Below are 14,392 nucleotides of genomic sequence, written 5' to 3' on the forward strand. Positions count from 1 at the left end.
TGGGCATGCTAATTAACTTTTCAGTGACTTCCATGAACCAAATCACGAACTCAGCCCTGTGCTCTTTGTTCTTGGCATAACAGAGGAAGATGCTTGTCAGGAAAGCAGTTCCTTATCAAATACTTGACTTCCCCCCCGAAAAAAAAAAAAACAAAAAAAACCCCGAGAGGGGTTCTTGTGGAGTGCTTATGTGGAAGATGGTGTCCTTTATTTAAGGAGGGAAGGGGTTTCTGACATCTTTCTGTAGAAAGTGAGAAGTGTTATACTACAGCTGAATGATATAATGGCTCACCTCTCAGAGCTGAAGAGAGCCTGCCTCATTCTTGTGTCTGCTCTGCTGCTTTTTTGTTCCTATCCTGAGCTAATTCAGTGCACTGACCTGGTTTTTTAAAGATGGATGGCTTAAACTCCATGCTGACTTAAAGTATCTTTATTTTGAACCTGGAAATCATAGCCCCGACCTAAAGAAGGGAAGAGTTAACTGGCTTTCTGTTACTGTTCAGTGTTACCTAGGAGCACTGTTGCACTGACCAGATGCTAAAGAGGATAAAGCTGTAGACAGTCTGCTATCCGTGAATGTGTTTGGAACCCCATAAGGGGCAGCATGAGAGATGAGGTTAAATCTGGTAGGTACCTGGTGATGAAAGACTCGCTAAACTTCTCAGCCTTCCAAGTGACTTGGATTTATTTCATATAGCTGATAGGCTCTCACTAGAAATAGTCCTGGAGAATTAAAACAGCAAAGCAAACTTCTCTTGGCTGATTTTTAAAAAGTGCTGAACAGATTTACTTAGAAGCTTATTGGCAGAATATACTACTACCTGTAGAAGCGTGACTCTAGAAATCTGTAGATTAGAGATTCATTGGTGTAAGCTTAATTATTGCCAAATCTGTTCTTGTTTCTTTTGTTTTTTGTTTTGGCTCTTCTCTTTTTCCCCCTATTCTTTATCCTCCTCCCCCCCCCCCCCCCCCCAAATAAAGCTCCTCCTTCTTGGAGTCTAATCAAGTAAAACGCTTGACTCAAGACAACTGAAAAATGCACAAACACTAGAAATTCAGACGATGTTATCTAATACTAGTGACTTGAATCAACATAACTCTAGCATCAAATTGTAAGCCTATTAATACAGGCTTACATTATTAAGGAATTAAAAGTGTACATACTGCTGTGAGATGTCCTTGTGTGCAAGGTATCTACAGCCTCCTTTTTTGGAAGGGAAGAGGGGCCTTAAAGTCAATTATATGACCAAAAAATAAATCCATTTAAAGCTATCCCGAAGAAGCAAAATTCCCTTATGATAAACTTCCTTAGATAGCTTTGTTAGAACAATATAGTTTCCATGGTATTAGGAAATAATCAGTTTGGCTGTAGCAATAGACATCTCGGTTCCCACGTGTGAGTAGGTACACAAGTAGTTTTCCAGCCAGACTGGTGAGTTCTGCAACTTAAAAGCTGGAAGAAAACTGCAATTTAGGTTAAGGATCTTCTACTTACGTACTCTCATTTAACTGTCAACTGCTAATGATTTGACATAGTTTCTGCAAGGAGTTTTCCTTTCCAGGTTGAGAGACTCAGGCTTGTGAGATCAAAAAACAGTCTTGATCATCTTTCATTGTGTCTTATAAACTACTTTTGCCAGATTCATGAAGCCTTCCAGCATAGTTGGGTCTAGTCTTGTAAAAATCAAGACTCCTTGCTTATATTGATACCGAAAATAGCTCCTAATACGTTGCTTTGGCAGAATATGACACAAAGAAATAATAGTGAAGCTGTCTGATGTACTTCTCGAACATTCTTTCTGTTAACACATGAAGCTGAATTGGGATGACCAGGATGAGAAGCAACAATAGATAGGTTGGTCTCTCTGTATTAAAGATTTTGCTGGTTCACCCTTAAAAAGCTGTAACCAAGAAGCAGTTTGACTCAAGAAATGAATTAAGGTACTGTACTTAATACTTTTGTACTGTACCTTAACACTATTTTGTCTTCCTTTGTTCATGTGGTACCTCAAAATCTGACAACAGAGGGGGGAAAAAAAGCTTGTGCATTTTAAAAAAAAAAAAAAAAAAAAAAAGAGGGAGGAAGCAAGTGGGTCAAGTCAGGGCATCCTGTTTTGGAATGATTCACTTCTCTATCCTTGGTTATTTACTCAGGAGCTGTACCAATACAGTTATATTTATATGATGCTGCAGGTGAGATGATGAACTCTGCCAGACTTAGCCTAGGTTCTAGTGCCCTCCCCCCTACCTTCAATTTGCTGAGAAAACACTTTGCTGTGTAGTTTTTTGTTGTTTCTTGAGAGAATTCTGTAGCTTTTCCATGAGTCAGTGAAGTCATTGTCTTCCATTGTTTCGTTAAATGAGTTCACGCTGCAGTATTAGTACAATTACTGTGAAATACTGCGTGGTGGCTGGCTCTGATGTTAATAGAGTTTCTTGGGGAATGGAAGTCAGATCACTGCTTCTGCTTGCAAACTGGGTCTGCTATCGTTAATCTTCCATTAATCTTAAGATTCCAGTCATCAGTGTTGAAAACTGAATGCTCTGATCATTAATACCAAGAAACTAAGATCACAAAGCAAGTGCTGATGACTTCCACTAGAACTGGAAAACTACATCTGCCCTATTCTACAAGTATAGGAAGACTGTAAATTGTGGCACTATTCAGTATACTCAAGTGTAAAGAATAGTGTTGTACAAATAAATATTTTTAAAGTAGGTCTGATTAAATAAGCTTCCTAGAGGTCATCTTCTGAATCAATACAAAAGAATTACTGTAATTGCTCTAAAATGTAAGACCTTATATTTTATTTCCCTTTTAGCTCTGTATAGACCTAGCTTAAGTACAGAGCTTATGTTCTTAGGTTGCCACTATGCACTACAAGCTTTAGCTTACTATGGGAAAAAAACATAGCTCCAACAGCTAAAAGTACTCCCCTTAAACACAGCATTATTGTATACAGTGTAAAGTGGCCTCAAGTATGATAAGGTGTACAATCTTATGGACACTTAGTCCCTCTGCAGCACTGCCATTTTAAGACTTGCTTCTCTTAAAGACTGTTGTTTAAATAAAACATTATGCTTATAAGTCTCACTGAAAAAGTTCGCTAACACTCTTAACAACTAATAGCCTAGCATTTGTATAGAGCCTGAGTGTAATTTCAGGTCAAGGTGTCTAACTATATGTGGAAATACTCTGAAAGTCTCCTCCCTGCTCACTGCTGCAGAACAAAGATTAAAATGGAAAGACTGTAACTGTTCTGGACACCAATTCTAAATGGCATTTAACTGCAGGGGAAAAATTCCTTCCCCATCTTGCCAACAGCTGAACTTGACAGTTTAGTTTCTTTTGCTGTATTGTTTTCCCTCTTCATAAGCGTAGTGCTCTAGGTAGAATGTTTGTAGAAGATCTTGATCCTAGGGTGTGTGTATGTAGCTTTGCATTTGTGGGCTCTTTAATTTTCTGCATAATCCAGTCAAAGCCTTTAACAGTGCACATTACATTGAGCACAGTGCACCATACTACAGGCGGTGATAAATATTTAATTTCTCCTAAATAGAAAGGCTTACAGTGGTAGTTGCCTCTTTCCCTTGCTTTAGCTGCAGCCCGTTAGATTCTTCCCTACCTCATGTCACAAGGATTGCAAAGCAAAGTTATTGACCTTTCCCTCTTTTGCCCTTCTTCCCCCCCACTCCCAAGTCTTTTATTTTCTTGTTGATTAGTCTGAGGGTCTTTAATCTTTTTGTGAGGCCTGTCAGTAATAAGAGCAATTGGCCTCTGTCCCACTGGGTGAAGTGCTAACAAATTCCAGCTGGTTGTCATATTATCTTGCTCTCCTTCCCACCCACCCGCCATTAACGTAAACAAATGGTGAGTAGGAATGGACCCTCATCTTCAACTTGCGTCTAACTCACTGAGCCATACATATTTCTCTGTGCAAGTACTGGAGCAGGCAGAGACAAGACAGCCTAATACAGCCTAGCAATTTGTTTATTTTGTGCTTGTGTGCATCCTTAAATGCTCACAGGAGAGACAACTACATGTCTTTCAGATTCCAGTAGGTTCTCTGTGCTTCCAAAGTCAAATTTCTAAGTTGATTGTACCGTCTTGTTAGAAATTGAAATGTGGATGTGAGGGGGAATACACTTGCTTAAAAATACTCAGGCAAGTGGCATGTCTTGTCCAGTTATCTTCACTACTACCCTATTATAACTAGCCTTTCTGCATGGTACTAAACTGCTGAATGCAGGGGAACTAGAATAGGAATTGGCTTCCCATTAGTAAGTGACTGGGCTGGGAATTGGGCTCTCCTCTATTAAGGCTGCTCCAACTTAGAGGAAGGTTTGCTGCATTTCCTGCATTCACTAGCCTTGCCTTTGCTTAGCCAAAAGCCTGGGGTGTAGTAAGGGTGTTCAGTCATCTACTGAAACTGCCATCAGCTGGCCCAGGTTGCCAATCTGTGTGCCTGCTCTGCAAGCCAACTAACTGCTAGACAAGAAAACAAATAAATATGCAGGTACTGTATAGTTTTGAATCTTAGAAGAGTAGCAGAGATTAGAATGTAGTTCAGTCTTTGAAATATGTATCTCCTGTTTACTGCAGCTTAGCACAGCTTCTGGCATTATCAGAGCAATCGTTGTGCTGGTGTTAGAAATATTTTATGTTCCTGAGGGTAAAAAAGTAAGATAAAGTCTGCTGGAAAGGTTCATGGGCAGCTGTTGGGAAGTGAACTCTAGACTACTCACTCATTTCAGCTACTGCAAATAAATGGTCTATTGATCTTTATCTCTTGTCTGTCCCCCACCTCTAGGTGTTGAAAGTCTGAACATTTCCTCATTTTTTTTATCTCCTCTTCCTCTTTCTCAACGGTTTTCTTTATTCCTAGAACCTCCTGCCTAAGAGGTGTCGATTCTATCACTATTTCTCTTTGGCTCTTGACTGCTCATGGAAGAAATGTTTTGGCACCTCTACTTTTCCACAAAATATAGTCTCTCTCTTTCTTGACAAATACTCCCAGATTCTCTCCAGCAGCATGAGATTGACCTGACTCTATTTCTTTGAATCTTTCTGCATACCTTCTTACCCCAGATTGTACATTCCAAAATGAGTAGAAAAGCAAACATGGTTGTCCTAGCCAAAAATAAAAGTAAAAATACATGTGTGAGTGGGAAAAATCTCGATTCTCTCTTACATTCAGTAGTAATTACTGGCTGTAAAGGTTCAGCTCAGAATGACAGTATTTATCTGGATGTGGTGTTATTTCGCAGCGTCATCTCTAAATAAGAAGGTAAGCTATGAAAACCAATGAACAGCACTTAGCTGACTAACTGATCTGTTTTTGGAGGTTGTGCTTCTCTAATAGAAGTGACCACTCCTGTTTGACTCCCCACTAACTTGATTGAATTTCTTTACAAAAGCTGTTTATTTACGAGTTGACTTCCTGTGTCTGCACATCATGTGCAGAAAGCAGTGATCCTTCTTTTTCAGGATAAATATAAAGATTTTTCTCAGTCTGATGTTAGTCTTGTAGATTTTTCTCTTACCTAGTTCTTACTTGTGAATTCAGTGTAGCATGAAAAGGGGAGTTGGGGGGAGAGGAATAAACAAACCTGTGGTTAATAATCAAGCCATAGAGCTAATCAATTTCACTTGCTGTACAGTCTCTCTTAAAGCCAACTAACCTTCTCCAAGTTTCTAGATGTGACATACCATTAGTTTGAAGGAGAACTTATCCCTGACTAGAGGCTAGGTGAGAGTCTTGTGTATCTTGGAGAATTTGAATCAACAATTCAGAAGAGGGTATCTTTATTTTTTAAATGATACAGACCCCAAAACAATTATTCAGCAGTTTCCAAAGGTCTGAGGAGGCCATTGGGTTAATTAAGTAGTTCTAAGTAATGCACTGTTTTATGTTTTTGTAAACATCCTTTAAAGTAGTAGACAGAAACTTAAGCTGGTTGGAGACATGGACAGCCTATCCTGTCTCCACACCCTTGGTTAAAAGTTACTGTTGTCTCCTTAGACTAGCGTTAGTAGTCAGGCACTCACCCAGATAAGTGAGATCCGAAAACCCATTCTTAACTGGGCCCTCCCCCCCCACCCCCCATTTATTTTGGGCAGATAAGTATCAAGAAATAGGAATGTTTAACGAAGGGCGGGAGAAGAGCAGGGCAGTCAATGTTGTCTTGAGTTGCTCTTGAAAATATAGCCACAAACTTCTAGACTTCTGTGAGCACCACACTTGATTCTAAACTAGATAGTATTGTATAATTGAAATGGTTAGGAACTTCAAGAATCTTTCACCTGTAAAAGCTAACAAGTGATCTTAAAATGGAAGACCTCTCTAAAATTGTGTATATAGACTTCATTAGGAAAATTCCTAAATTATAAGTAGAACAGAAATATATTTTTCAGCCCCTAAAGCTGTCTCTTGTTGAACAACTATCTCTGCTGCTCTTAAATATTGTGGCCACTCTGCCAGCTGTAACAGACTAATTCAGCTATAAAACTAGGATTTTTTTTTTTCTCTTTAGATTTAAAAAAAAAATAAATTCCGTGTGGCTTGTTAGCAAAATGGACACTAGAGTATCAGAATCAAAGCCCCCTATACTTAAGTGATTAACTCTAAAGTTATAAATGTGACAAACGCCACAAATCAGGATAACAGTCCACTCATACATATGCTGTATACCAAATTATGTGACCTTTTTACAGTACTTCTGTTTGTAGGATAAATTGTGGAACTTAAATTACTTTTCTGTGGTTTTCATCTGTTTAAATAATTCATAGTTAAAAAGTTGATTTTCTATTTTTTTTGTTAGGAAACAGACTCTTTTGCTAAAAGAAGACTTTATACCTTCTGCCTTGTCTGGGGCCTTGATCTCTAGGCATTCCTTTTCTGTGAGTGGACAATAGTCTTGACAGTAACTTCCTCCCTAGCTCTCCAACTGTATACTTCCCTTTCTACCTTCTGTATGGGCTTTTGCATCATGCCATGTTGTCCAGCCTTATGTGATTAAACAAGAGTTCCCTGAAAGCTACTGATGTTAGTGTGAATTGTCTGTAGGTCTTCAAAGGAAAATGTGCTACAGCTGGCTTGAACCTACAGATTCAGAAAGTTGGGAACTTTCTTGTGATATTAGCATTGCCCTGTGTAATTTTTTTCACTAGTTTAGCCTCATTTTCTACAAACGTATGTTGCCTTGTTCTTAGTACTACTAGCCAAAAACCTTAATGGCGCTTCTTTCCTTCAGTCTTGCTTAGGCGTTCAAAGATCTGAGTCTTGCCTTCCTTTTTTCTTTCTCTTCCCCCCACCCCCCTTCCCTCTTTTTGCCTCCTCCATCCTGTGCTCCTCCTTACTGTGTTTGATGTGTATGAAGGCTTTTAACCTTTCTTTCATGGGTAAAGTTTTCAAATCTCGGCAGTCTTTCCTCCTATTCAACTACTGTAGGGTTTTGGGTTGGCCAGAGTCTGTTTAGCTGAATGTTATGGAAGACATGCACCAGGCAGTGCTTTACAAAGTCTTGAATAGCTGATTCCCAAGCACTTTGCTGTGAGATCTTCCCCTCCTCTCCCCTCCTCCCCTGTATAATTAAAGGGGAGAGAGATGGGATCAAATTGTGCTACTGGAGGGACTGTCCTGTCTCTTGCTACTAACTAGCAAAACAGCCTAGAATCTTAGTCACTCGTCCTTGACTAGATCAGCTAGACAAATGTTAACAGAAAATTGAGAAACTTGAACTCCAGTTTCGGTGCATATAGAGCATGTGGAACCTCAAGAAACAGTTCTTGAAGAGCTGAAGATTATGCATTAGGGAAGATGAGGGATTATAATGGATCAGTTCTTACTTAAGGACCAGAAAGAACACCCCTAGAGGTAACTTCCTACCTTGTCTAGGTTGCTGCTGTTCCTGGCTAGGTAAGGAGGAAAGAGGTGCTTTGTGAGGAGTGTTATGTGTGAGGATTTGTCCACAAGACTGCCTTTTGACTTTTAGCCTTCTAGTCTGTCACTAGATCTCAGCCACCCTTTACTCCCATTCTCAAAAGGCAGTGGATCTGAATATATGCCCATCCATCAGAAGTTCAGTGGACAGTCTTAAAGGTCATGGAGATACTTGGCACTGGAGATGGTGATACTGGTCTGTGTTATTATGTACACTCATGTTTGGTGCTCCTGTCCTAATGAAAACGTCAGGACTTCTATTTACATGTACCAGCTGTTGTCATCTTTCCCCATAAAATGAGCAGTACTGTTAAAAATACTAATTCATGGTGTAGGCTAATTTGGTCACTTCAACAAAACACCATTTCCCAAACTGAGCTACTCAACTGCTGGCAAACAGTGCATCACTTATGATCACTAGAATTCTTATTGCAATCTAAGAAACGGAGTATAGGATGGGTGACTGACTTTCATTGCCCGCTTTCATTTTCTCATATCCTTTTACTGTGGACTACACAAGTGAATCTTGCAGTCACTTCTGTGAAGCTGTCCTCACCTGACCCCTTCATTGTTGTTTCCCCCCTGCCACCCTTCCCTTGATATCTATCTTAAGGTTAAAAGTAAAAACATATTTCTTAATTGCAACTAGGCCATACACACGATGCTAACAAAAGCACTCTTGAAATATTGCGTAATGTAGCCAAATCACTTTGCCTTGACAAAAAGAGCTTTTTTTTTTTTCTTTCCAATGACAAAGATGTTGGAAGGAATAAAAATGCTAGGAGAAAGAATATTTAAATGTAGTAGTGCCAGAAAAATTTGGATAATTCCTGGTTATGTACAAGTTCTCACAAACTACTACTTATAAACAAATGTCATGTAAAGATGACTATTCAATGAAAGGGGAAAGAGAACTCGGAGGAAAAGACTCAAGATATAATTTTAGTTTAATACAAATTTGCTACCTAGCCCTTACTGTGTCAGCAATTAAATTAAAAACTAAATGCCCCTAGTTAAAAATAAAATGCTCTCCAGCTTCTGTCCTAAGTGGACTGCAGAGTCACTTGCTTCTGCTGCAATCGCACAACAAGGTAAGCTTATATGCAAACCGAGTTTGTTTTGCTAGTGGACTTAAAATACTTGTTGTCAAACTGTTAAAGTACTTTCTCACCTGTACTTGCATGTAATGGTGCTTTTCCAATTCTTAAAGAAATCTGCCTTGGGAAAAAAAGCATGACCCATAACGGGGACCTCCCTTCCTTGTTATTGTAAATCTGTGTATGTACTGGCAAAAACCTTGGAATTTGTGAGCTAACAATTCTGTAATATTTGTAGGCTAACTGCTGGAGCGTATTCTAGGTTCTGACCTAAAGCACTTAAACATATTTCAGCAGCTGGCAAAAATGAAATAGTGTATCCTAATGAACTTTAAAACCCCAAAACACTCTTCTTTCTTTCTGCACCCTCCTCTCCCCACCCCCCCACCAAAAAAAAAAAAGCAAAACACCCTGAAATCTTATTGTAAAACCTGAGCAACATAGGCTAAAAAAAAGGTTGACCTTTAAGGCTGAAGATGTAACGGGGGGAAAAACTGAGAAATAAAATTTCTTGGTGTTGAGTTGTAGCAGCTTTCCTTGGGAAGCAGAGGTACTTGTCTGCTAAGTAATCAACCTCTGCAAAACACAAGCTGCTGCTTAAATTAACTATGGGGACTGTATCGAATAGCTAATAGCTTTGCCATTCCATCATCCTGACTGTGGATGGAATATGAGAGAGAAAGACAGGAAACATGGACTGACTTATTAGTGGAATCTTACCATGATCTTGAGTAGAGTTGAAAATTGGCTCTAGACATGCAAACATGTAACAATCTCCTTTGATCTGAGTGAACTCTTGAGTTCTGTAATGTGGCTCCTTTCACATTCAAAGGGCTGCATCGCTGTTTCGGCTGGTTCTGTCATCTGTGCTCCGAGCTCTAACCCTTTCCCCCTTAAAGAAGGGAAGGGGAAAGCCCTGTTACATGCAGTTGACTCAAAGCTATATCATAATCTTTCACTGAAAAGTTGAACACGAGTAGTTTCACTTGCAATAGCGCTATGAGACATCAAACATCTGCTGAAATGCTTTGCTGCATCAGTGTCCTCAGTTGCTAAGGTTAAGTGTGGACAGTCCTTAAGGTTTTGGATGCTTTGTGGAACACATTCTTGTCTGCCTCATAGGAGGCTGTCAAAAGAGTTTGGAAAGGCTGTAAGGAGGTTGGAGTATTCCTGAACACATGCTCAGTTTCAGAAAGCAGACAGTATGTTTTCACGCTGCTCTTGATTCTGAAAGAACATGGCCACCTGATTCAGCTGCTCTCCCTTGCAAAGCTGTGAATGCAAAAGTTTTGCACTTACTTAGCTACCTTCTGCACTGTGACTTACTAAGCTACATAAGGGGCTAGGATTTATCACTGTCTCCCTGCTGTTTCACTCTATAACTTTCCTTCTAATGAAATATATAGGAATGAGCTTTTTAAAAACCCCTTAAGATGTGACTTAATAGGAGACCCTTGAATACCTGATAGTATCTTCTTAGCAAGTGTCAACAAAACAAAAGCAATATCTAATCAAGGAGAACTCTTTTGAAATGTGATTGTTCTGAATGTAGTAGCTTATTTATATTTTAATTGCAATTTCTTCTGCTGCAGTAATTGCACCTGTCATTTAACCTCAATATTTGCATATAGAGTATCTCTACACAATTTCATAACACATGAATGCTGGAGCAGGTGCAAAGCATTTTTAATCTTTTTTTAAAACAGGGTCTAATTTTTGTTTTTAATTTTAGGCTTTCAGCAGTTATTACAGCACTTACATTTAAATTGTACTGTTGACCCACTATTGGGAGGGGGGGAGGAAAGAATGAAAATGAGAAGTGAAATGACAAATTCAGGTTTCCTGAGCGTTCTTTCTGCAAATGGCTACGCTCCAGTTTATTCTGCTTTGACAGAAGTAAAGTGCAGATGTGGATGTAATTTTCAGAGGTCTTGGTGACTTCCTTTGGGCTTGACTTCCAGTGTAATGAAAATGAGCTTGCAAGAGGAGGAATAGGCTAATATGTTAGTGTATATTCAGAGAGCTATCACTTGTACTCTCTCTTAACTCCCCCTTTTTGACATTGACGTGATTATTTGGATGCAGAAAAACCCCAAAGCTGTATAAATGAAACTCCAAGAATGAATCTCATGACCTTGAGATGCAGTCCTCTTCAAAGTGTCCATATTTCCTGTTGGTGTCTCTGAAGTTCTGTTGCTCCCTTTACCTGCATGAAAACTGCTTGCATGAAATCTTCACTTCCTTACTCTGAAAAGTCTATGTATAACACTGTCTGTAAACACTGACAGTCTTACAGTGTATAGAACAGGGCTAGTAATTAAAGTACAAGCTGATGCCATGGGGTGGTGGTAACTGAGAGGAGTAGGGCACAAAAGGCAGTCTGCCCTCAATAGCTAGTCAGTTGTATGAGTGCCGTATCAGTCTCTTGGGCATAATCTTGCTTCAGTGTGTGGCAACTCTCCTTCCTGATGAAAGGATTATGAACTCTATACTTCCTTAACTTCTGTATTTGATGGTTGACATCACAGATCTGAGGCAGAAGACACCCTTCTATAAAAGGGGTTTGGTGAGCATGTGCATTGCATGATAGTTCACTTGCTCTGACCTGGGAAACCTGAGTTTTGCATGTTTGGTATTTTCTTCCATGCATGTTTAAAAGTGAATTTTGATTTAACAACATGTATCTCTGTTTTGTTTTCCTTCCCCCAACAGCTGGCTTACCCCTTGGTGTTCTAAACTTGGCCAAAATAAAACCGTATCAGAGAGGCTTTTTCTGTAATGATGACAGCATCAAGTATCCGTTCCATGACAGTACCATCACATCCACTGTCCTCTACACAGTGGGGTTCACCCTGCCCATTTTCTCTGTAAGTAGCTAATATATAGGCAGCTTTGGGAATGGGGGTAAAACCTATGCCTTCCAGGAGTTCAACACTGACTATGAATTACAGCTAGTAAGAGAAGTTACAAAGGCAAAAATCCCATATTCATGCAGTCCTATGCATGTGAAAGGTGTGATTTGCTACTTTCTGTTTGTATAGAAAATCTGGAACTAGTCTCTTAACTGCCAGCATCTCCAATCCCCCCCCCTCCCTTTTTTTTTTTCCAAGGAGTAGAAAGAGATGAGGACTTTAAGTACAATAATTAGCCAAGATTTTTACATTTGAGGAGAAAAATACTACTGTTTTATAAATGTTATGAAATATTCATATTTCCTGTTCAGAACAGCTAGTCTGGTAACTCAAACGCTTGGATGTTAAAAATTCTGCTTTAGTGGAACGCCCAAACCAGTAACTAGTGAATATCCCTTCCATGTACTTTCTACAGAAACTAATCCAATTAATTTGGACTCAAGGGACTTTTTGAAGTTTAAAACAGTGTGGTGACTTCTTAAACCTTTCAGAATGGAATACAGAGGCTGAAAATTTAGTTGTTTGCAGAAAAGGAGCTCACTGTTTTCAGTATCATGTGTTTTTTTTACAAAGAACAATTTAGCTCTGCAGCAGGTTTTTATCTATACTTGATTGATACTTGATGACATTGATCCTGTCCAAGCTTTTATAAGGCTTTATGAGCTGATTTTAGAGAGAGGCAGGATTTGACTATTCAGAATAGTCTTCAACCGGAAATTACATCTTGTCTGCAGTAGTTGACCAAACCATGCTGGAGATGGTCATGATATTTACTGGTCTTCTGAGAGACTTGCAGGCTAAATTACTCATAATGGAGTACTTAAATAGCTGCTTCCATCCTTAAAGCACTTTAAAACAAAAAGCATCTACATTTCTTCATGCTGTTTCAGACCTCTAAAGAAGCATTTTGATTGCAGTTACATAATCTGTTGAACTGCTTGACTTTAACTTCCACTTTCTGATTTCATGTAGTTGCTCCTATAATCTGAAGTTGAGTTTGCATTTTTTTTTTTTTTTCCCCCCTGGTCTACAAATACGGAAGAAACATCAGAGTTTCTCACAGTTAACCTATTTGAAAAATAAAATTAAACCTTTAAAGAATGTTGTGGACACCTATTTAACTGCCACGGTATCTAAAGTTGTAAATTGGAACAAGCCTTGCCAGAGATTCCTGTCTGTTCTGTTAATATTTTGCTTTTAAGATCCTTTTGTAGGATTCACACAGTGAATTTATATGGCCTGTCTGTGTAGGGAATCAGATTATATAGTTGTAACAACTGGTTTTGGACTCCCATGTTGTAAAGGTTAAAGTTTCTAAAGAGTTTGTAGTTCTGTAACAACAGTACATGTTACCCAGATCAGTTTTCTTCAGGCTGAATGCTTTAAGAACCTTATAAAGGAACGTAGGTTTTTCCACTGTCTAATGCGGGGGGGGGGGGGGGAGATGATCATTGTAGTGTGTTTATTTATTTTTGCTCTATGTAATTAATATACTAAACAACTTTCTTAGTTTCAGCTTTAGACTTTCTCACCACTTTTTCTTTAAATAGTGGCCTGTTAGTGCAACAAAACTGATACCTGGTGGGTAGCATTCAAGTTTGTGGAACTAATGAGATCTGGAACTAATGAGCTCCTTATAAACCTCACTTTCTGAGAATAATGAATGTTACTACTGGATATAAATTAAAGATTATATGCCCTGTGTAAAGGGTGGGTGGGGCAGATCTTGCTTCTGAAACCACTGGGCCTCTAAATAAATTAGTATTTAAATTGCATGTTTGTTCCCTCTTGCAGGTGGCTAAAGAACCGCCTACAGACGTCTCTCAGAACTTAAGACATCCCATTCCCTTCCCCTTTCAAGTTTCTGCAATGAAATAGTGTCCTTTATGGCTATTGAAAGTTTAAACTTCAGGGTAGAGTGTAAGATTATAGGTTGGATGAATTGCTGAAGTTGTTTAACTCCTGCTGAATGTAGTTTCAAGCTTGCCTTATTCGCATTGGAAGGAGAAAGTTATCAGGCTGGGAATAGGAGAATTGGATGTTCAGGATGATTCTTGTTTTAGACTGGCTCATTGGAGGCTTGAGATTTCTTCTGAGTCAACTGAAGTTTTTAGAATTAGTATGTTCCAGAAATAATACCCTCACAGGAACACAGCTGCCTCAAAGCTTATTGAACAGTATAACTCTGACCATGCCGTATCTGGTCAAAATTTTATTGTGACATAAGACTTCTGAAAAGATCAGGCATCTTTATGAAGGAATTGATGCTAACAGTAGGGTCTCTTACTAAGAAAGTAAGAGGTGATAAACTGCTCTTCTGTGTAAACTTTGTTCTGTTAGCATGGAAAATGAATTTTAACAGCATACTTGTTCCTAAGTAGGGCTTTGAGCTTGGCCTTGCCATGTCATAAAGTAGAAAGAAGGATTTGTGGGAAGAAAC

General features: G+C 39.0%; 1 protein-coding gene across 3 annotated transcripts in view; it reads left to right on the plus strand.

Annotated features, from left to right (window-relative positions):
* LOC138064122 (phospholipid phosphatase 1-like) overlaps window positions 1-14,392 on the plus strand; it is a 73,598-nt gene that overhangs the window by 5,671 nt on the left and 53,535 nt on the right. The window contains exons 1-2 of one of the 3 annotated variants that reach the window (XM_068925247.1): window positions 8,932-9,034; window positions 11,753-11,907. The exons of 1 other annotated variant lie outside the window; for it this stretch is intronic. In XM_068925247.1, coding sequence (XP_068781348.1) covers window positions 8,947-9,034; window positions 11,753-11,907 — 243 coding nt within the window. In that variant the 5' untranslated portion in view covers window positions 8,932-8,946. Of the gene's footprint in view, window positions 1-8,931; window positions 9,035-11,752; window positions 11,908-14,392 lie in introns of those variants that run through there. One more of the 3 variants, XM_068925248.1, reaches the window with a different exon arrangement.

The sequence above is a fragment of the Struthio camelus genome, chromosome W (assembly GCF_040807025.1).
Source record: "Struthio camelus isolate bStrCam1 chromosome W, bStrCam1.hap1, whole genome shotgun sequence".
Classification (NCBI taxonomy): domain Eukaryota; kingdom Metazoa; phylum Chordata; class Aves; order Struthioniformes; family Struthionidae; genus Struthio; species Struthio camelus.